The sequence below is a fragment of the Hydra viridissima genome, unplaced genomic scaffold (assembly GCF_058129835.1).
Source record: "Hydra viridissima isolate aposymbiotic clone 2 unplaced genomic scaffold, HvirCarnegie_v1 scaffold_8, whole genome shotgun sequence".
NCBI lineage: Eukaryota > Metazoa > Cnidaria > Hydrozoa > Anthoathecata > Hydridae > Hydra > Hydra viridissima.
This window is the reverse complement of record NW_028324307.1, coordinates 16,856,213-16,879,557: the sequence shown is the minus strand read 5'-3', so window position 1 is coordinate 16,879,557 and position 23,345 is coordinate 16,856,213. Positions and strand designations below refer to the sequence as shown.

The following is a 23,345-nucleotide window of genomic DNA, read 5'->3' as shown; positions in this document are numbered from 1 at the left end:
GTAAGTATATGTTTATATAATATTCATAATAAATATGTATATATATATGTCTTACTGATTTGTCTAGTTCAATATCTTGAGCGTCCATTATTCGTTGTAATGTTTTTGTAGATTCTTCTTCTTCATTTAACATTTCATCTTCTTCTTCTTCTTCATCTGAAATCTCGATTATATTTTTTTGTTTTTTAGGTGTTTCCATTTCTTGTGCCATAGCTGAGGTGCATTGGTGTTCATTGTCTGGTTGTAGCAAATCGTCTAATTCGCTATCTGTAAGAGGTTTTAATGCTTGCGCTTCTTTTGCGTATTGGTTGGCTTCTTTAGCATCATCCACTGTGTAAGACAGTTGCATTAAAATATCGTAAGCTTCAGCTTGTCCATGGCTGCTATTTAATTTTCTTTTTAATTCATTTATATGTTTTTCTTTAGCTGTTGATATTTCCTTTGGTAGTCCTTTATTTAAAGCTTTTTTAACTGTTTTAGTTTTAGGCATTTTGATAGAGTTTCTAGCTTCTTGTTGTTCGGAGCGTGGTTAGCTGAGTTATGACTTTTTTAATGTTTTTTTCAATTTATATTAACGGATTAATGGATTAAATTAATCCTTTTTTCTATTGGTGGAAAACCGGTTTAAACCAGATAATACGAAATATTTACAAATTCTTCCCGCTCCACCCGACCGACCATCCGGGCCGCCGAGCCACTATGAGATCTCATAGTAATTCGGCGGCCCGGATGGTCGGTCGGGTGGAGCGGGAAGAATTTGTAAATATAAAGGGAATAGAAAATTTATCAACTGTAACTGCAAAATCTCCATTTTCATAGTGAAGACGAATCATATTCTATAAATAAATAAATAAATCAAATAGATCAAAATAAGTTATTTTTGATGTTAATCAAAAAAAAAAAGAAGACAAAACAATTTTCACTAGTATAGTTTCATAAAAGATATATGCATTTAAAAACAACTTATACTTTATATTAACTTGTTTATTAATTACGCAAATAATACACTAAAAACAATAAATAATACAATAAATTATGCAATAATAATTATGCAATAAAACAGTTATAGAATGGAGTTTCAAGGCATAACAATAACTTTAAACTAAATAATCATTATTATTAATTTTACATTAAATGATTTAAGAAATTTTGAAAAAATTAAAATTGCTGTTGTGTAGATTCATCATCATGTAGTACATCAAAGCTTGTGTTTTGGAGTTAGAGTTGAGAGAGGGTTGTAACAATAACTAAAAAATGTAGCTCCATAGGCCTTGTAAAGGGAATTCAAAAAAACTTTAACTTTAAAGTTAAACTTACCTTATCAGTAAATTCTACAAGTTTTTGATAACATCTAGCCACAATAAATTGAAATCCAATTGTATGTGAATCGGAAGAAGACATTGTAGGATTTACCATCTTTACCAGATTAAGAACAGATGAATATCTCTTTAAAAATGGGGCCCATTTCATACAAATATTTCTTAGCGAATCTTTCACCAAAACTTGAACCTCTTCAAAGTCTAGTCCATTATCCTTGTACGGTGAGCTCTCATTTAACTGATACACTTGGAGCATTCTCTTGCTTTCATTATATACCTAAAAAAATATAATTTTTCACAGTTACCACTAATAAAATGAGGATACCAATAAGGATTTTAAGGAGATTTAAGGTGAAATTTCCCCAATTTTTAAGAATATTTAACCCTGAACAGGAAAGTTTTCATTAAAAGATAAGGACAACTAAGGAGAAAGTCATTACTTTTTACACATTATCTTTGTTTTCAAATAGATAGAAAAACGTCAAAAACAAATTAGGTAAAGAAATTCTTACATTTTTAGCTGATAAAAAGTAGGACTTAAATAATTCTAACTCTGTCAAAAATCCAACAGTTTCTCTTGCATTATTACGTTGCATGAAAGTTGTTTCCATTACAACCTCTTGTTCAAGTGAGGTTTGAACATTGTTTGAAATTGTAACAAGCTAAAGTGTTTTATTAAAATATGTAATAAACATTTATACAATCAAAAATATGATAATTTATAAAACAGATATAAAGCTAATATGTGGTACCCAATTTTTTGTGACAATCTAGGAATTGCAATTTAAAAAGGTTGGAGCAAATAGATAATTGTAAACTTACATATGCCTCATTTACAATGTCTGATACTTCATTAATATTGGTTATAAGTCTTAATGGTTCATTGATATCACTGTCACTTACTGCTCTAAAATAGATTAGGACACAATAGAAATATATAATATGATCATAAAATAAAAAAAAACTATTAAATTGAACAAGCATTGATCATCCATATCACATTTTAAAAATCCGGAAAACTGACTGCGTAAAATATCTGGAAAAATCCGGAATATATTTTCCATTATTTTCTTCTTAATCTTGCTTTGAAAGTAAACAAAGAAAATCAGGAGAAATTAATGAAAACTGACTAACTTTTCATCTTTTTATAGATATTTAGTTTAATACATAATAATCAAGTATATTTATATAAAAAAAACCTCTTCATTGCCTTTGACACAGTAGCTTTTGCATATTTCTTTCGCTTTTCAATGACAGAAGCACAATTCATTTTTCTTCTATAATTTTTGAACCTGTCAATAATTCTTTGGTGGAAGCATTTCTAGTAGTAAAAAAAATAAATTAACGTTTTTCTTTTCTAGTCAATTTAATCGTGTATTGCTTTGTGTAGTTTCCATTATTACTTAAAATGATATTAAAATATAAAAAACTTTATTATTTATAATTCAATTTATAATTTATAATTTCATTAAAATTTTATTCATAATAAATTAAAAATCACATGTTAAGTTTTTTAGATTTAATCAATTTATTTAAAAGTCATAACACAACTGTAATAAAATGTTTTTATAATAGTTATAATAAAACTTTACATTTTTTCAGCAAGGATAAAATATTTTTAAACAACAAAATATTATAATTTAATTTATTGAATTCAACCACTACACCACAGATTAACTCACTGAATATTGAACAGCTTTGAACTCTGGATACTTTTCTTGAATAACCATCACCAGCTCATTTAATTGATTTCCATTTATATATCTATGATATTGAAACAAACTAATTTAGTTTAAGAACTTAGAATTAAAATATTTAGATAAAAAGTCTATATAATACAACTAAAAACACACGGATTTTGTTGATCAACATATTCCAATACTTTATGAAAAATGATCCCAACCCAGTGGTTCATAAATTGACCATCTGCTACAATTGATTTGGCATCAAGTATCCCACATGTAAGCCTTGCTTCCACAATTGCATCTGTTGGGATTTCAAATTTCAAACCTGGCCATTGTTTTAAAGAAATACTTTCATTTCCCACAACTTCTTCTGATGATTTATTTAATGCTAAACTTGACACTTGACGTTCCAAAAAAACTAGTTTCAAATTATTATTTTTAACTAAAAAATCGAGGGTTTCTCCATCATCTATTTCTGCACCAGAACCATCATACAATTGTAGCAAATTACTGGACGAACATGGGAACTTATTGCCACATTTTGACAGCAAATCAGAATATGATGTGTATAGAATAACTTTAATTGTGTCACCTTTTTGTACATTAATTGATTGCATCTGCAAATATCGATGATAATATATAACGCAAAAAGTAAATTATTTTGTTATTGTATATAATTAACTAATTAGTATTAAATTAGCATATAATTAATACTATCATTAATATTAATTATCATTAATATAAGATATAAACATCATGACCTACCTGCTGGCTTTATAAGAGGGTAATAGGGAGGACGCAGAAGTTTGCCAGGGCCCTGGGTTTTTTCAAGGGCCCAAAGAAAAAAAGTGACATTACATAGTTACTAGTTTTGTTTAATTTTGAATAAAATAAATTATAAACATAAAAGGCAGAAATAACAACTCATGAAAAATATTCATATGATAAATAATCGGACAATAAACTCTTTTTCTTTTATTTCAACAGATTTAGATGCACTTGATTTAAGAGAAAAAATGTCAAGTAAAGAAAATGAGTTTTTATGATGCTCTACAACATATGAGTTAACCAAAGGAAAAAATGATATTGCTATTTCTTGGCACATTGCATACCAAACATTGTTAATAGACATCAAATAATTTATTTTAACAGCTTTTTCTTCGCTTAGAATCAAATAAGAAGATACTGTCAACTGTTTTCCCTGGACTGTTAATTTTTCTATATGAAAAATTGTGTTCAAATATGGTTTAAACGGTTCAAGAAGTACTTCTTGAGCATGACGAAGAGATATCTTTGCATATGAGATAGATCCTGAAAAATAAAATATTTGTATAATATTGCATGAAAATAAACAAATATGTGATTATTCAATTACTATGATTGCAGCTTACCTGGAACAATATCATTAGTCCTTTCAAGTAGACGTCTACAAGTTTCATGCATTTGAAACCTTTTTGAAAATGAATATATAGGGTTTTTGAATTGATGACTAACTCTGACTAGCTTTTTAAAAATCTGATGCCGTTGTTCAAAACGCATGCACCAGAAAGTTTTCATTGTTCCCATGTAGCTTGAAAGGTCAGGATAGTGAGTGATGAAATGAAGCTTTGCTGCTACTCTTGTGCCATTATATAATGTTTTGATATAGTTAATAAGTTGTGGAATAAGAAAATACAACGATTCAATATGTTCATTACAACGGCTATTTAAAATCAATAAAATTTCACAATGGATAATCATCATATCCCAATAAGGTGCATCTTCATCATAGAAATTATCAAAAAGAAACAATGGCAAACACAATGAAATGGTTAGCATTTCACTAGCAGTAAGTGCCAGCTTTGATGTCATATAAGTTGACGTCAATATTAAATTCACTGGCAATTTTACATCTCTTAGCAATAAATTCATACCAATCAATGTTAGTTTTCGCTTGGCCATGTAGTGATTCAAAAATGTTGAAACTACAACATGGCTTATTCCTTCTAAAAAATCATGCATGAAATCACTTGGGAAAAATGCAGGTAAAAATACATACGGTAAGTGTAAAAACGGAGATAACTCCAAACATCCATGTTGTTGTTTTGTACTATCAACAATATAAGATTCGTGAGTTCTTTGAAATACATTTGTGTTTTCCTGTCTAACACAGAAGTAACAATGTCTACATATGTATCCACTATGAAAATGTGATTGCAAACCAAGAAGCGGATGAGCTGTTAAATTGTCAGCAGCCATAAAACATGCAATAACATGATATTCTTCATCATTTACAAAAAATGTATTAAATAATAAGTTGAACAAGTCATCAATAATTGGCTTAAAAAACTCATTGAGTGTAATTTTTTTAACCACTTTAAAATTGCACAATGAAGCTAAATGATAGTTGCTCATTTTAGATCCATTATTGTTTTGGTTTAAAATAGAAAAATAAATGGCTGATATTTTATGTATACCCCTACTGGTACCTATTGGGTTACATACCTCTAACTCATCAGAATACAAACCAATGTATACTGTTTTGGCTGGATCTGAAAATGGCAGGATAGAACTTTGAAAGTAGTTTGATTTTGAAAAAGATAAAGAGTCCGGGTGCAAAATTATTTGACCCTTAAGAATACTTTTTAGGTTTTCTCCTAGTGGCACATGATAAAAAAAATCCTCACCAACAGTAACTTTCACTGCTTTTACATGACCCAATTCACCTAAATAACTATCAAACTTATCTGGACTCGTGCAATGTGATAAACACAAATCAATACTGTTGTCTCTTTGAAGTTTACACAAGAAAGATTGGGCATATGGGTTGTGAATTGATATGCCAGCCTGTTGCAAAAAACTTTTAAATGAGCTACATACGTCACCCAATATAGCTTTAACTGAATCACCGTGTAGCAAAAGTAACTTTTTTGATGTATTTTCAGAAAGCAAATGATAATTCATAGTTATCATAAAAAACTTTTTTATCTCATCAAACATGTCAAATATATCAGTGGACTGGTCTGCATTTTTGTCACATAACTTTGTCTCAATACGAACTGGCAAATCCAATTGAATAGGTGATTCAATCTGATTCTGTAAAATATTATGTTGTCGTTCATCTTGATGCCTTCTATAAACATGATTTTTAGCAACTACATAGTTTTTAAATTCAGCAGAACAAAAATGGCACGGTATTCTAAAAAAAATTACAAAAATTAAAATGTTATAACTAATGTTTGACAATTGAATGTATAAAAGTTTGTAACTTATATATATATATATATATATATAATATATATATATATATATATATATATATATATATATATATATATATATATATATATATAACTTTCAATTGAAAGATATATATATATATATATAATATATATATAACTTTCAATTGAAAGCTATATATATGTATATATATATATATATATATATATATATATATATATATATATATATATATATATATATATATATATATATGTATATAGCTTTCAATTAGATAATAACTTTTTAATTTTTACATGTATGTGCATGTGTGTATATTTTTTATGTAAATGATGAAAAGTTAAAGTACTTTTGTCCATAATGGATTCGATGATAGTGAGATAGCAAATTGCCAACGGATTTGCATCTAAATGAACACTTGACACAAGGAAAAGCCATTGCAAATATTTTTCGCGCCAAATGACAAATATTTTATTCCAAAATAAGCTTTTTCTTCGTTCGCCCTAAGAATTTACTTTTAAAGCTTTATGTTTAAAAAGGTGTCGACGTCGACACCTTTTTACGTGGACACCTTTTTTTTAACGCTAACACCTACTTTCTAAACAGTTTGTAATTTTTTGTCTTCAACACCTATTACGTTAACATAAACACCAATATAGGTGTTCGCGTTCATATTATCAACACCTTTTTACACTAACACCTTTTTTTTCAGACACGGACACCTTTTTCCGTAACAGTGTATGCTACTGCACTGGCATCCAAGGTCTTATGTCAAGCCTCGGTGTAGAACATAAGACTGAAGCATGGCGTCTATTTATTGATTCCTCCAAGGCAAGTTTGAAGGCTGTATTATTACACAATGGAAACGTGTATGCATCAGTACCGGTTGGTTATTCTACTAATCTAAAAGATACGTACGAACCCATGTCGCTACTTCTTGAAAAAGTTTGCTATCGCGATTACAATTGGAATATGTGTGGTGATTTAAAAGTGATCACTATTCTCATGGGAATGCAGACAGGGTACACCAAGTACTGCTGCTTTATCTGCGAGTGGGACAGCAGAGATAGGAAGCACCACTATATAAATAAGAATTGGCCCATTAGAGATAAAATGGAGCTAGGTAGTAAAAACGTCCTGCGTGTGCCATTGGTTGAGCGTGAAAAAGTTCTTATGCCTCCACTTCATATAAAGCTGGGGCTCATGAAAAACTTCGTGAAGGCACTAGACAAAAACTCAGATGCTTTTCGGTACCTATGCAACAAGTTTCCAGAGTTGAGTTAGGCCAAAGTGAAAGAAGGTGTATTCATAGGTCCACAAATAAGGAAGATCATAGCAGACAGTCACTTCGAAGATTTACTCAGCAGAACTGAAAAAAAAAGCATGGTTGGCATTTAAGTCTGTTGTAGCCAATTTCCTTGGAAATAATAAATCTCCTGACTATGTAAATATTGTGCAGAAGTGCATTAGTGCGTACAAGTTAATGGGTTGTAACATGTCCCTCACGATTCATCTTCTCGACTCACATCTCGACTTCTTTCCAGAAAACCTAGGTTCTGTTAGTGATGAACATGGTGAACGTTTCCATCAGGACATCTCGGTGATGGAGTCACGCTATCAAGGCCGATGGAGTGCAGCAATTTTAGCCGACTATTGCTGGATGCTTCAGCGCAACATGCCAAATTGTCAGCACAAACGCAAGTCTACAGCCAAGAAATTCAAACCAAACTAACTTTTAATTTAAGGAACTTTACGTTATATCTATGTATTTTACAAGTGTATTATATCTTAAACTATGTGTATTTATGTTAAGTAGTACTCTATTCAGCGACATATGCTTTACTGTATCTTGCCTGCGAGTTGTTTGCTTTGATACAATATTAAACATATATAAATGGTCAATGCCAAATATCTCAACAACGGTGGGTGATAGAGACAAACGGTTTCTATATTTGTAATCAGCATGTCTTACTTGTCTTAAAACAAGTGTTGGTTTCCAAGATATTTTCCGAAAGTTTTTTTTTGTTGATCAGTGTTATTTATAAGTGATTTGTGGCAGCACATTACTCAATTCTATTAGGAAGATTTAGACAATATTTTAAAACTTATGTCTAAGTTAACTAATGAGCGCATACACTTAAACTCTTACTCTGCTATGACTTTAAAACTAGCTAAACAAATTAAGTCAAACCGTAGCATCTGTTTTGAGTATCTTTGGAATTGTGGAACAAAAAGAGATTTTTTTTGATTGTGTTAACAGTAGATCTTGAAGAACATAAAATTAATATACACCCTTTCCTTCAAAAATACACAGACCAAAATGATTTACGACTTAATTTCCTTTTAAATGATTTTTTGGATTATTTCAAAGATTGGATAAGATCAATAGATGAAAGAGTAGACAATGCTTCTAGTTGTCAATGCTCTTATGAGGCTAAAGTCAAAATGTTCATTTTACATCAGACTCTTGAAGGCTCAATTGTGGAAGTTACAAGGTTTCTGTTAGCAGAGGGTATGTCTTATGTAGTTACTAAAAGATTTTGTCAAGATCGATTAGAGAAATATTTCAGTGCTCGAAGACAAACAGGGCGACATTTAGATAACCCTGATGCTAGACAGTTTGGATAAAATGCTTATGCAATACGCATCCAAAGAAGTGTTTCCCTTAACACTGGAAATACTAGAGGCTCTTATATTAAAAAAAAGTCTTGGATAAATGTGTCTAAAGATCTTATACCAAAGAGAAAGAGAAAAAAACATGATTTACACACTACTTATATTACATTTACTATTTGTATTCAAAGCTTTTATAAAACTAATATTTATATATATATATATATATATATATATATATATATATATATATATATATATATATAAAATTTGTCTTTCAGTATATATGGTTGTTTCATATTAGCACGTAATCCTTTTTTAGATAGTTCTGTTTTTTTTATTGCTTTGTGTTTATTAACAATGTGTTTGGCAAATGAATGACTTCGAACTCTAAAATATAATCTCAGTATTGAACACAATGTAGGTTTTTTAAAATCTTTTCAATTTTTAAATAACAGCTTTTAAGAATAACCTTATAATATTCATCTATATCATGATCATGTAATGTTTTTTTTGTCAAGAAATCTATGCCTATGCTTTTAATTAATTCTGACTGTTCTGTATATTAACAAAATGCTTTTTCTGCTATAACTAATATTTGCTCAAACTCAATTGTTATACCAGTGAGTCCTCCACGGCTAAGAGCATTGATAAGTTTTTGGTCTGGAATATTTTTTGTTTTAGGTTGGCAGCTTTTTATTACTGATATTGCTTGTTGTATAGCAGTGTCATTATTTGTTCGAAAAAGTTGGATTTTTTAATTTGTGGATACAGTAACCTCCTAGATATTGCAAGCTATACTATTCCCTTTCACATATTGTTTGTCTACTTAACGTCCTTTTATCATTGAAACTAGATATATAAGCCCTATAATAAGATGCTATGCTATCATCAAGTCTACTGTTGCCTACTATTTTGCCAAAAAAATTGCCTACTGTTGATTACTATTTTGCCAAAATAATCAGCATAAAACTCATTTAAACTTTTTAGAGAAATTTTACTACAACTTTCAGTTATTCTACCAAACTGAATCTCATCTTTCATCTGGTCAATCTTAAATTTTTTAACAACTTCAATTATTTCATCACCATAGATTGAGCTTTCTATAATCTTGCAAGTCACTTTTTTTTAGTAGTGAGAACAAAATCTCGGTGTTAAAATTTGGATTATTAGCAGGTTAATCAACAATAATATTGTTTGGAAGCTTTTTAGAGATATGCAATTTCAGCCCTCCTTTACTTCTAAAAACTTTAACACATACATTACATGGGAAGGATCCAGGGCTGAACTAAAAACATTTTTAAGATATATGTTTAAAAAACAAAATATAATCAATTATTCAATCGCTTATCTTTCACTTTATTTGATCGCTAATAAAAAACCTTAAAACAAATGTTTGTTTATGTTACGTAAATGATTTACATAAAGAAACACTTTTCACTTTTTTAGCTTACTAGGAAAAAATACTTGCATCTTCGAAAATAGCTTCAGTATAACTTTGAAGTTCACTATCTTTTTCAAAGTTTTCCAATAGGATTATAAGGTCACTATTACAAAAAAAGTCACGTCTTCTCTCTCTGCAGTTATTAAGGAGATTTAGCAACGAGACGCGGGCATTATTTGACAACGGCGTTGCGCTATCAGCGCGTCGTGTAACTTCCACGATTTAGCATTTGTTGTGAAACGCGCGCTCAAAAATCGTAAACAAATATGGCGGCCAATTTGCTTTATACTTTCTTAACAAAATCATAAATCTTTCACGTACACCTCGAGGCGTGGCAACACATGGAAAAATATCAAAAGTGTTAATCACATCTGCAACAGCGGACCACCCTTGTCCGCGCTCTCTACTTCCTTGTTTGTGTAAAAGAATTCCATTTCCAGCTATTTCTCTTAACATGAGAATGTCTTTTTCATCATCTCATTGCATGGATAACCTAAAAATATTTACTAAAAACTTTAACTTGGTAGAAAAAACGTTAAAAAATAAATATAAATAAAAATATTAATAAATATAATATACTCAGCTTATATTTTAAAAAGTAGAATACTTTAAAACGATAAGCATTGTTTTTTTTAATGTTTGAATTATATAACTTACTTTTTGTCCACAAAATATTCTGCCATTTTTAACGTACTGTAAACAACGTGAAAACTGAAGGTTTGAAGTTGAGAACGGGACGTATAAATTTAATACGCGTCAAATTACTTGTCACCAGGCTACTTTTAGGGTTTTCACTGAGAAAACATTCGTACGCGTCGCATTTGCTAAATCTCCTTATTTTTTGGCTGTGCACCGTCAATGTCACGTGATCACAGCATTCACTTTAATGAGTTTTTTTTACTCAAAACGCCGAGTTTCCAAACCAGTTAAGTTTATAAACAATGATTAAACATTGATCTTTTTAATCGCAAATATATTTCATGATTATCTGGTAGAAGCTATAAAAGTATACGAATAGTAAATGAGAGACTATCATCAATGTAAATTTCGTACTTCAGAACAGTGTGGTTATCATCCATCTTACTCAATTTTAAAAATATTTCACTAGCATTTATATCCCAGTCAAGTTTTTGAAAGCTAATACGTTTAACCAATTCCATAAAACACTTACATGACTTACTATTAACTGCTTCATCTGATATAGTAGGAAAAGCTGATCTCTTTAGGGATATAGAAGAAGCTGATCCTCGTGCTTATGGAGTAAACAAACATGAAGAGGGGCATGGCAATTAAAAGCTTTTAACTGGAAGATTTAATGTAGGTAGTGAACCAGGCTTGAGAGTAGTTTTATTTGGATTGACAATTAACATGTTAGCCACGTAATGCTTTTCGCAATTAAACAATATATAGTTTTTTATTTGGGTCTTTAGGCTTTCGTCAATTTCTTTATCTTTAATTATAATGTGTGTAAATTTTTTTCTCCATTCTTTGTTGAAATCATCATCGGCGGATGGTATCTTAAACAGTGAAACAACTTTATTTCCTCGAGAAGTACTACAACCGAAAACTTAACATTTAGCACCAGGCATTTGCAAAAATTAAGGATAAATCAACAAAGTTTTTGTAAATATTATTCTTAAACGAGTCTTTCTTTACAAACAGTTCGCACTAGTTAATAGGCTGTGTTCTAAAAAAACGCTAACAATAAGATAAACAAAAGCGCTCTTCAACCGGTCACATTATGTATTTTATGACTATTATTTTACGCCTTCGAATAGTTCTCTGGCTAATCTCAATTGATGTTCGGTAGCACTTCGGAATCAGGGTAAACTGTATAGCCTATGAGTGACAAATGTTTTATCTTTTTATCGTATGTAATTAATTTATTTTTATTTGGAAATAAATATTTTAACTTTAAAACTAAACATATCTAACCCGAGGTCCACCAGAAGCCTTTTCTTGTTTTGCAAAGTGAGCAAATGCATAATCTAACTCTTTAGGAATGTCACTATTCTCATGAGTTTTATAAACCTCTTTAACTGTTATTGATCATTGTATGATGCAGAATCGTTGTGTGATATATTTCAATTTTGTTTGTATACTTGTTCGTGCTGTACTTTATTGCTTAGATTTTTTGCAGTAAATTTTTTACTGTATGTGTTATTGGAGCACTTCAGGACTAACTTCTCAAGTATATTTTGAATTTTTATGCTTTTTGAGATACTACCCAGAGATAGATTACAACATAACTTATGCATTTTGTTTCTCTTTCCAACTTTCCGATTAAACATGGAAAAATACATGTAGCACAAAATAAATGTTGACAGTTATTAAGTAGAACAGGTCTGTATAGTTTTCTTTTGTAAATCCTAGAGATGTATAAATCTTTATGTTGGTTATCAGCTATCTCGACAGACTCATAGCGTAAACGAGAAAATCTTTAAAAACTGTTCATGATTTCATTAATTGACTCCTTTTTATAAATATTTTTTATGCCTAATGGTGTTCTTCCACATTGCTTTCTTTTTTTCCTACCAGACCTCTTTACAAAACACATGCATCTTTCGAGTATGCATGGTTGTGACCAGTGACTTAAACTAAAAATCGAGGTTTTTCCAGATTGTTAAATAATTCTCATCACTGTATAACGTTTCCTACATGTTTTTGGAGGTTGGTTTTCTGACCTGTCTTCTCCTAAATTAGGTGAAAAATGCTTTGTCGATTCTAATTGTTAGAGATGTTACAGTAAGAGTCATTACCAATGTAATCTCCAGATAGTCTGCATAGTTTGATAAGAAATAAAATGAAATCAGTAGCAGCTGCTATTTTACGTTTTTAAGTGCAATATAGTACTTTTTTAATTCAATACATTGTTAACTTCAAAAAATGACTGGTGAATAATTTTGATGTTTTCTAAGTGTTTATATTGTAGTTTCAGAAAAAGTTTAGTTTTTGCTGTAAAAAGTTTAATTTAAAAAAGTTACGAAGGTTTGAAAAGCAAGAAGTAAGAAAAAAGACATTTTTTTACAAAAAGCAATCAAAGTGGACATTCTTTTATTTTGTTATCATCTATAATCATATAATTCTCCTTAAAAACTTTGAGTTAGGTAATACAACACTAGGAAGAAGACATATTAGTTTTATAATATATACTTTTTTTGGGAATTTGAAAATAAAGGGTGATTTTTTAAGAGGTATAGGATTTGGTTTTCAAAAAAAAAAACACAAAAAATATTAAAAAATTGGTGAAATCTTTGAGTCGATAGAACCGTCGATGTAATTTAATGTTTAAAGATTATTCCATGTAAATGTTGGCACTATAAATATCCGCCGGGAATCAATATTACACAGCTGTGATATATGGCTATTTAAGATTTGTTTATTTAAGATACGAGTATGAAAATTAATAATTCTAAGGCAGAGATAACTAAAAGAAAAACAAAATAACACTTTTCAATTGTAAAACTAAACACAGCTTTTTAACCCTTTTTTTTTGCATAAATTTTTTGAATTCTATATCTGTAACCCAATCACTTCTATTACCTACCCCAATAGCGTCTGTTGTTAACAAAACTTTGCGAGGAAGCCCGAGGATTGATACTATTGTTTTTCCTGAGGCAGATACAGAGTTACCATTCTGAAATAAGTACCTTTTTCCTAAGGCGTCATAGCACCAATCTTTCACTTGCCTTTTGCATTCATACTTTTGCTAGGTCTTACCACTCTAGATACACCAGTTTCGTCAACGTTCTATAATTGTCAAGCACTGAATTTTTCTATTAGCCAAGCTCTCGTCAGAGGCCTGGGTCTATTTGTAGGGAATAAAATTAAAATAGTTGCTTTGTTTAAACTTTTTTAGCGCATTTCAAAGCTTACTGTTTGTGTTTTTTATTCAGAAAAAAGTTTAAATTAATAGCTTTATCTATCCTAGATGTTCTAATGGTGAGATGGATATGTGCTTTTTCTCTGTGTCTTAATAACTTCACTTCTAAAGACGCAAATGGGAAACCAATAGGATTTTATCGCCTTCCACGTGTAAAAGCTATTCAGAACGAATACAAAAATCTTTTTAAAATAGTTGGAATGAATTGGGATCATGGTCACATTTGTGCAGCTCATTGGAGTAATGGACGAGAAAGTGCAACATCTTACCCGATATTGTTATTCCTAAAGATCAATGTAACAAAAAAGCAGAAAAATATACCATAGCTAAAGAAACATATGAAAAGTATAAAACCCTTGTGACAGTATAAAAAGTCGTTTAAAAGTTGCAAAACAAAAATTCGAAATGGTAACTGAAATTTTTATTGATTCTTTAAACAAAAGTAATCCTGTTAAAATAAATACCATTCTGTCATGCTCATCAATACAAAAAGAGCCTTCACATAAGAAATATAAGAAACAGGTAAGTTCAGCACTACTCAAGATATCAAATCTAAAAAAAAAAATGAGACGAAAAAAAAGTCAAATTTAGCTGCTTCAATTACAAAATAAAATCTACAATACACATAAAAATTATTTTAAATATTCTGAATTACTTAACCAGCTAATTGTTTTTTAAGTACTTATGTGGACACTCAGTTGAACAGTTTAGTTTACTTTTAATTTCTGTTGTACCATATACTCACTTAATTCCATATCCTGACTGCAAGAATAACATTAACCCAAGATCAATCGATTTACCAACTGAACTGTTATCTGTTCTTACAACATGTCGACATGGACTCAATCATGGAGTTATGACATACGTTTTAAATACATCAAAGTCAACTACTCAAACAATATTTATAGGATGGGTTATATTTCTGTCAACCATAGTCAATGAAATTGATTTAATGCCAGAGTCTGGCTTTTTAGTAAAAAAGATGCCAAAAAATTTTATTAAAACTGGACATGGTCTCACCTATTTAATTATTGATGCAACGGAGTTTAAATTCCAAAGTGCATCAAACGGAGGCTTTAAATCAATTTCTTTGAGCTAAATTCTTTAATGTTTTCTAATTATAAGAACACACAAATAGGAAAAGCTCTAATCGGAATAGCACCACACGGTGGTGGTATATTATTTAGTGATATATATCCAGGCTCTATCACGGATTCAGATCTAACAGAAAAATTCGATACTATTCTATTTGTAGAGAGAGATCATGAGATTATGAGTGACAGAGGTTTTTTATACAAGAGATTTTCGCAATGAAGGGAATAAGATTAAATCGTCCAAAACAAAAAGATTCTGATCAACTCGAATTCACGTTGAAAGGTGCATTGGAAGAATACGGGATTGGGGAATTATGACCACTGCGTGTTGCCCTTAAATAGAATGGATTTGTTACCTTCAACATGGCAAATGTTAGCACAAATTGTAAATTTGACAATGACTCCCATAGGACCAAAAGAATAGTGTTAAAAAAAATTGCTTTCATTATATTCTTTAGTTTTTTTCTCCTAAAACCCATAGTTGAGTATTTTGAGAGGTGTTAATATTGAAAATTTAAACTGTTGAAATTAAAATTTATTCCCGACAAAATTTTATTCCTAATATACTTAGTTAATAATATTCAGCAACTTTAAATATTATTATAAAATACTAAAATCAAATTGATTAACAAAACAAATAATAGTTGCTTTCTTAGCGATTGCTTTTGTAACTGTTCGCAATGGTTCAGGGTAAATTATTTTGGAATTCGACCAATAATAGCTAAAAAAAAGTAAATATTGTCTTACATTAAATTCTCCAGGAGTTATAAGAATTCCTTCAAAATGCTCTTTTGTTAAGTTAGTAAATATCTTTTTTATATCTTCCTGTTTATTATGAAAAATTTGTTTTTCTTCAAGTCGACACAGTAATTGTTGAATGGGGGTTTGAGGTTTTCGAATTAGTTTTTTTAATTGACCAAGCATATTTTCATATGGAAAACTACTAAATTCATCTAATGGTCCTAAAAGTTTTACATCTTATGCTATATGAACTAATGAATGCACATTATAAACTAAACACTCTTGTCCATAAAGGTTAGCAGCCTTATTGACAAAATCAACCAGTAAATTGTTTGCAAAATCTGTGTACATGTACTGTATGGAACATACAGTGAAAACGTACATTGTAAAACTTAAATACTTTACGTTAAGCTTTATACAAATACATCAGTTATCATCACCGCAATCATCATCATCATTATCTATGTCATTATGTTGATAAATAGATTTTTCTTTTCTATTACGTCTTCCAGGAGCATCCCTTCCACCTTCGCGATCCCCAGCATACTTTAACCATGATTTAATAACATTTTCGATACTTACATCATTTGAATCAAGTGACTTATTAATTTGCACAGCGGCTCTTCAAAACAAGTTGAATAACATGAATAGACAATCAAAGATTATACGAAGTATACTGAATACACTTATTTACCTTTTATACAATATACAATTTTTAAATTTTTCAAACCAGTTTTATTACAACGCCCTGCCCAATTGAGTTTCTTAGCAAGATCATTGTTAAAAACTTTTTCTAAAATACGCCTTGCTGTGTCACTGACATTTATACCTCCTCTCATTCCCAAGTGATTACTCTATAAAGAGTGAATGAACAGTGTATAAAGTGAAGTGCATAAAGTTTGAGTAATTTATATTTCAGATAAAATTTGAAAATAAAATCTTACAACAGCTTGAGCTAAATCCTTGTTTTCTAGATTTTTTTCTAAATTTTTGAGCTCCAATAGAGTTTTAACTGGTAACTCTATGCACTCTGGAAGTTCGCGTTTCTTTACTGTTACCAATGTTTGCAAAGCATTAAACATAATTTGCTGTACTTGAGAAATGTGTAAAATTTCTTGCTGTATTATTGCAAGTTTATCAAAAACTAATTTTAATGCAGAATTTTGAACAGCTATTGTTAGTAAAAAGACATTAAGCTAAAATCTCAATACAATTAAACCTTCAATAGGTAGTGTCAAAAATAATTTGATCAAATTTTATTTGACATTTTTTTGAATGACCAATCACAAAAAAAACTTAAAACAAAAACACATACTTGCTTCTACTGATGTAGTTTTAACAAAACTAGGTGTTTGGCTGCTGCAGGCTGTTGCATTAACAAATAATTTTGATTTTTTACAAACTTACCAGATCATTTATTGAATGATAAGAAGAAAGTAATAAAAAATATTTTCTAAAAGATATTAAAACTTTACCTTTTTCTACGCAAGCAGGGACATTAGATGGTTTTTTTAAAAAATCACTCGAACTAGACATAGTGCTGGATTTTCTTTTTCTGTTAGAATCTAAACCAAAACAAAAAGTAATTGAAATTTATTAAAGACTTTTTTTAAAGATAAGAAATTTTATAAAACTTTTATATATATTTTTATATATGCATTCAAATAAGCAGCATGAAAAGTAAGAAATTAAAGTTGGCCGGTCAATTTGATTAATTAAAGCATTTAATAGACGGTCAATAGGTTTTTTTGGACGTAACTTAAATTTAAAACAAGATGTTTAGATTTGATCCACTTAATTAACTCAAAATAAATGTCAATTGTAGTACTTACTGTTGACAATGCCAGGAATTTGTTTTATTTTTCCAAAGGCGTTTTTATTTTTATATTTGTATTACCAATTCATTTTTAGTGCAAGGTCATGACATACTTGTTCACTCATGACATCATATGTAATTGATTTCAAATTGCTTCCACCAATTACACCAAGCAATTTCGACTAATAATAATATTTTTTATATATATGTATATATATGCCTGTGTGTGTATATATATACACACACACAATAATTATATACAAATTTACATTCCTCATAGACATTAAATTTTAGAATTCAAATATTAAAAGTTTTGTAACCAAAATATATTTCTTCCAAAATATATCTCTTCAAAATATATTTCTTGTAAAAATTCTAAATACAGTGCTATATGGATATTTTCAAACAAACTTTTTTAGCTTACCAAAATAACATAAGAACTCTTTCCATCTTATATGATCAAATCCAGTCACAGAGACTAAAAGAATTATAATGTATGGTTGACTTCCTTTTAAAGAATATATCTTAATCATCCAGATGAGAAATACAATAGCTGCTTTCTTCATCTGATTGTAAATTTAAATTTACTCTTAGTATTAGTTAAGAATACTGTAAACAATACACAAAATCATATTACATAAAAACATGGAAAACCGTAATAAAATATCGGCAGTGGTAGTAGTAAACTGTAGTGTAATAAAGTGTAGGCAGTAATAAACTATAGTGTACTTGTAAGAAATTTCAGTCAGTCCCTTTGGTTAATCTTGTTTGTGTGTTTTTTGAAAAAAAAAAAAAATTAGCAGAATAGAGCAAAGTTTTAATCAAAGCTATAATTTTCAGAGGGTGGAGAAGAGGTTAGAATAGAAAATGGATAATTCCTCATGTTATAAATAGTTAAAAATTAATGTAATAAAATGTACAGCTACACTACTGATTATTGGCATAAGTAATAAAATTAATCATAACAACTTAAAGTAAATGAAGTAATTGTAAAATAAACCATAAAATTAAGTAACAAAAACTAGACTAAGAATAGAACTTTTTATTTTTATAAAAAAAAATACATTAAATTCAAGACAACAAAAAAAACATTAAGCAGAAGCATTTTTAGTTAATGCTTTTTGTGCACGTTTTGCACGACCACCATTTCTATCACGAGCTTACATCAGCCAGCTTTTAATACACCTCTCAACATCTGCATTACTTGCATCTTTTTCATGATTTCGAACTGCAACTGTTAAATTTAAAACAAGATATTTAGGTATGATTAGGGATTGCGATTTCCCGGACTTTTTCCATTCCCGGGATAGCGGGAATTATTTACATTGTTCCCGGGATCCCGGGAAAATCTTCATCAGAGAAAATAAAAATAACTAAATACACTTTTCTATTTTTCTATTTATTTTTTGTAACTGTTTACAACTTTAAAGTGACTTCTGAGAAAAACCAGTGCATCGAGATGAATGTCGATCAATCTAGTTCTATAGTTGGTAAAAAAAAATCCAGTTGAACTAAACACCCTTTCAGCCTCTACACTGGAAGGACGAATAGTTAAAAGCGCATTATAAAGCATATCTAAGTTATGCGATCTTTTATTAGTAGCTTCAAACAGATTGAATTCTTGACGCATAATTGATTTATTGCACTTGACTTCAAAAACATCTTTTTTTTTTACAAATTTTTCTAATCTGGCAGCCATTGATTTAGATAACTGATTTATATCAATAATACTATTGTTAAGTTTTCTATCGCTATCTTTTTCTTTTGCTATAGTTTCAATTATGGGAAAAAGTGGACCAGCTATTTCAATCGCTAAATTTATCATAACTGCTTTAGATGGCATGCTAAATAAGTCATCATCCATATCACTTTTTGAAGAATGTGGATTATCTAAAAATTTTAGTAAACCAACAAGATCTTTTTTTCTTCTTTGACATATTCTTTCAATTAAAGCATTTTTAAGATCTTTTGCTAGGTAGCAATCTTGAACATCAAGTTCTTTAACCATAAATTTTAATGTGTCATCAGCTGTTAATAAAGTTGTTTCCCTTCTGCAAATCATTTCAGAACCTAAGACAATAAGTTCCAGACTTTTTGCTAAATTTTCAATTACTGTAAGTTCATCATCAGACAACATTAGGTTTTCTAAACTGAAATCCACGAGAGATTTAAAAACTGCTTTTTTAACTTTAATAAATCTTTGAATCATGGTCAACATTGAATTCCAACGAGTTTTTGAATTTAAAATTAGCACTAGCTCTTGTCCAAATTCATTTTTAGAATAACGCTTTAAAGAATCCATTTTTAAAGGAGATCTTTTAAAAGTTACAACTATTTTTCTAACTTTAACAAGAACTTTATGAAGCTCAGAAACAAGATCAGGAACTTGGTCACTAATTTCATTTTGCTGATCCTCCTCCTCATCATAATCATCGTCATCATCAAAGACATCATCTTCAAAATCTTTGTCATTAGTACTTTGATTATTATTTTTACCTTTTTTTTTATATATTACATCAACAACGGCTAAATGTATTGCGTGTGCAAAACAAAGTTGATATTCAGAAGGCGAAGTATATCCTAATTTTTCCATAACAGAAGCACCATCAGTTGTTATGCAAACTACATCATTTGTAAGACTTACATTAAACATGTTTAATTTTTTGATGAGTAGTTCTAGGCAATCATTTGAATTGTGCGATCCTAACATTCGCTCTAATCCAAGATTAATAAAGCCTTCATTAAAGTGAAAATTTATATTCATAAATCTTCTGCCATGTTTTGAATATTCATCCAAATCTATACTAAACTTGCATTTTTTTTCTTTTATTTCGAGTATTTTTTTTTTATTTTCTTCGACTATTTCCAAATAATATATATATATAAGATTCATGACATCTGTTTTCGATTTAGGAAGAGTGAAGCCTTTATCACGAAGCAACTCACGAATTTGATCCGATTCAGTTATTGCATTAATAGAAAAACCATCAATCGCAGCAAAACGAGCCAATCGCTCTCCCAATGAAACTTTTTTTGTCATGGAATCAATTGTTAATTGAACACAACGTTTTTTAGTTGATGGTTCTTCTTCTTTATTTAAAATAATATTATGGATTTTTTCTAAATGCCTCTTCAATCCAACAGTGGAACCACCTTTGCATAGTAATATTTTTGGACAATGTTTGCATTGTGCCTCGTCTGCTTTTTTAAGATCAAAATAACTCCAAACCTTCGAAGTTTTAAGATTTAAGGACATTTTTTTAAAAATTCCCAATGCGCTGCGATAAATTTCAATTTGTAAACAATATAAATAAGCAATATTTCTTATGGTCCGGAAAACAAAAAATTCTGACTTTGGCGGGAAAGTTAAAAAATGTGTGTACAAAAATCCCGGGATCCCGAAAAAAATTTCCCGGGATTTTTGTACACACATTTTTTAACTTTCCCCGAAATTGGAATAAAATTTTCCCCGAAATTGGAATAAAATTTTTCCCGGGAATTTCCCGGGAACAAATTCCCGGGAAGAATCACTAGATATGATCCACATAATTACCACAGAATAAATGTCAATTATAGTACTTACTGCAGACAATGCCAGGAATTTGTATTAACTTCCCAAAGGGGTGTTTATTTTTATATTTGCCATGCCAATTCATTTTTAGTGCTAGGTCATGACATATAAGTTTACTCATGATAATAAATGTGATTGATTTTAAATTGCTCCCACCAATTACACTAAGCAACTTTGACTAAAATTATTTCATATATGTAATATTTTTTGTGTTATATATATATGTATATATTTATTTATACAACAAAAAAACAAATATAAGTTTACAATCCTCACAAACATCAACTTTTAGAATGCAAATATCAAAGATTTTGACAAAAAAAAAGTTCTAAATACAGTGCTTAATGGATATTTTAAAATAAACTTTTTTAGCATACCAAACTAACACAAGACCTATTTCATCCAATATGAGCAAATCCTCCCAATTTAGCGCAGGCAATGTTACAGGCAAATCTGTGGTTGGATTCTCATTGGTACCACTATTTAAGTGCGTAAGAACTATTTTTAACATCTTCTCGTTTGATTTCTGTGTGTTTTCAATCGCAACAATTTTTTTAAGTATTTTATCCATCATTAAATATGAAATAAATTTAAAAATCATCATCATCATCATCATCATCATCATCATCATCATCATCATCATCATCATCATCATCATCATCATCAAATCTAACCTGTCCTGGTATTTGGTGTCAGAATTTGACTATATGTCAAATTAGAATTTGTGCCATTATCTAAATTAAAGTTGTTTCTAGTTGTATAAGTAAGAATTTAAACTAAAAGTTTGCTTAAAATAATCAAACTCACCTAGAGAATTATTTAATGAAAAAGAACCACCTTTGTTCAATATTGAAAAAGATTTTGAGTTTTCATAATCAGGAGACAAAATTCTACACTCCACATTTGGTGCACATGTATTTCTGACACTATTTGATGTTTCTTGAAGTTCTTGTGATAACCTAATCCAAAAGTTAAAAGTAATTGATTTCATAAACACTTAAAGTGATTATGCATGTTCAACTATCAGTTCAAACTCAAAAATGTTACCTATTAGTAAAAAAATCAACATTAACGCCATTATTGTCATGCAAAGTTTCAAACCTTTCTATTGCCCTTAAAGATAGCGGATATTATTTAATATAATGAGTAAGGATTAACCATGAAATAACAATAAAAATAACATAAAAGTTTGTAAAAATTCACTAGGATATACTTTCTCTTTCTCTTGTTTTCTTTTGTTTCAACATCAGTATTAAGATCTGAAGTCTAATGCTAAAATAGCTTTAGCATGTGCTATTTTGTATTCGGCTAAAAATAAAAATGAAATAAATGAAAAGAAATGTATTTATATTAGTTACAAAAAAGAGATATGTTTAGATATAGATAAAAAAAAAAGAAAATTATCAATATCAAAATTGATAATTTAAAAGAAAAATGTTTATAAAAATGCTTCCTAAGAATCTATAACTTCTACAAAAATCTTTTAAATATTTAAGGTGCCAACCAAAACAAAAAAAAATTTTAAAATTACTAGTTTTCCACAAAGGAGTGCCTGTAAATGTTTTCCAGTTGTCTTCTAGCGGGAACAATTTCAAAACATAATTTTTAAAGGTTTTTAAATCCATTTTTGATGGAAAAAAACACTTCCCAGTCTCATGACTAAACCATGTTTCAGGAACTACTTCCACTGAATCCTCTTCCGGAAATTTTACAACTAAGTAGTGTGTCATAATCTAGCTGAAACACAATAGGTATATATATATAGATTGAAATGTATAAGTGGTGTATTAATTTTGCAGTTTAGTGTGTGTGTGTGTGTGTGCGTGTGCGTGTGCGTGTGTGTGTGTGTGTGTGTGATCAACAACTTTTGATGACATAATTTTCACTTTTTTTTCAAAACTTTTAAATCAATATTGATAAATTAAAATGATGCTTTTGTAATGCTTTGGTAATATACATT

The 23,345-nt window shown here is 29.5% G+C and overlaps 3 protein-coding genes and 2 pseudogenes across 3 annotated transcripts; all 5 read right to left on the bottom strand.

Moving 5' to 3' along the window:
• Positions 1-707: 707 nt before the first annotated feature.
• LOC149885384 (uncharacterized) lies at positions 708-3,707 on the bottom strand. Its single transcript, XM_090094676.1, has 7 exons — positions 3,173-3,707; positions 3,002-3,083; positions 2,519-2,640; positions 2,142-2,226; positions 1,832-1,981; positions 1,318-1,596; positions 708-836 (listed from the first exon to the last, which is right to left on the bottom strand). The coding sequence occupies exons 1-7, from the start codon at positions 3,619-3,621 to the stop codon at positions 708-710; spliced, it is 1,296 nt and encodes a 431-aa protein (XP_089950802.1). The 5' UTR covers positions 3,622-3,707.
• Positions 3,708-3,863: 156 nt separating this feature from the next.
• LOC149885383 (uncharacterized) lies at positions 3,864-6,958 on the bottom strand. Its single transcript, XM_090096284.1, has 3 exons — positions 6,573-6,958; positions 4,396-6,182; positions 3,864-4,315 (listed from the first exon to the last, which is right to left on the bottom strand). The coding sequence occupies exons 1-3, from the start codon at positions 6,659-6,661 to the stop codon at positions 3,942-3,944; spliced, it is 2,250 nt and encodes a 749-aa protein (XP_089952410.1). The 5' UTR covers positions 6,662-6,958; the 3' UTR covers positions 3,864-3,941.
• Positions 6,959-9,108: 2,150 nt separating this feature from the next.
• LOC145195500 (uncharacterized) lies at positions 9,109-10,736 on the bottom strand (annotated as a pseudogene).
• A 313-nt stretch (positions 10,737-11,049) lies between these two features.
• On the bottom strand, positions 11,050-17,155 carry LOC149885382 (uncharacterized). Its single transcript, XM_090096083.1, has 3 exons — positions 16,943-17,155; positions 16,693-16,852; positions 11,050-16,618 (listed from the first exon to the last, which is right to left on the bottom strand). Exons 1-3 carry the CDS (start codon positions 17,078-17,080, stop codon positions 16,425-16,427), a joined length of 492 nt encoding a protein of 163 aa, XP_089952209.1. The 5' UTR covers positions 17,081-17,155; the 3' UTR covers positions 11,050-16,424.
• A 1,750-nt stretch (positions 17,156-18,905) lies between these two features.
• Positions 18,906-23,115, bottom strand: LOC149885381 (uncharacterized; annotated as a pseudogene).
• Between the last annotated feature and the right edge of the window lie 230 nt (positions 23,116-23,345).

What these genes read in the sequence shown, in the direction of transcription:
- LOC149885384 (XM_090094676.1), bottom strand. Translation starts at nt 3,621, where the DNA reads ATGCAATCAATTAATGTACAAAAAGGTGACACAATTAAAGTTATTCTA. An exon ending in GTGTCAAAGGCAATGAAGAG is followed by an intron (nt 2,227 to 2,518) that starts GTTTTTTTTATA and finishes AATCTATTTTAG; the next exon opens with AGCAGTAAGTGACAGTGATA. An exon ending in ACATTGTAAATGAGGCATAT is followed by an intron (nt 1,982 to 2,141) that starts GTAAGTTTACAA and finishes AAAACACTTTAG; the next exon opens with CTTGTTACAATTTCAAACAA.
- LOC149885383 (XM_090096284.1), bottom strand. Translation starts at nt 6,661, where the DNA reads ATGGCTTTTCCTTGTGTCAAGTGTTCATTTAGATGCAAATCCGTTGGC. An exon ending in CGAATCCATTATGGACAAAA is followed by an intron (nt 6,183 to 6,572) that starts GTACTTTAACTT and finishes AATTTTTTTTAG; the next exon opens with AATACCGTGCCATTTTTGTT. An exon ending in GACTAATGATATTGTTCCAG is followed by an intron (nt 4,316 to 4,395) that starts GTAAGCTGCAAT and finishes TTTATTTTTCAG; the next exon opens with GATCTATCTCATATGCAAAG.
- LOC149885382 (XM_090096083.1), bottom strand. Translation starts at nt 17,080, where the DNA reads ATGTTTAATGCTTTGCAAACATTGGTAACAGTAAAGAAACGCGAACTT. An exon ending in AGGATTTAGCTCAAGCTGTT is followed by an intron (nt 16,853 to 16,942) that starts GTAAGATTTTAT and finishes CACTCTTTATAG; the next exon opens with AGTAATCACTTGGGAATGAG. An exon ending in AATTGTATATTGTATAAAAG is followed by an intron (nt 16,619 to 16,692) that starts GTAAATAAGTGT and finishes TGTTTTGAAGAG; the next exon opens with CCGCTGTGCAAATTAATAAG.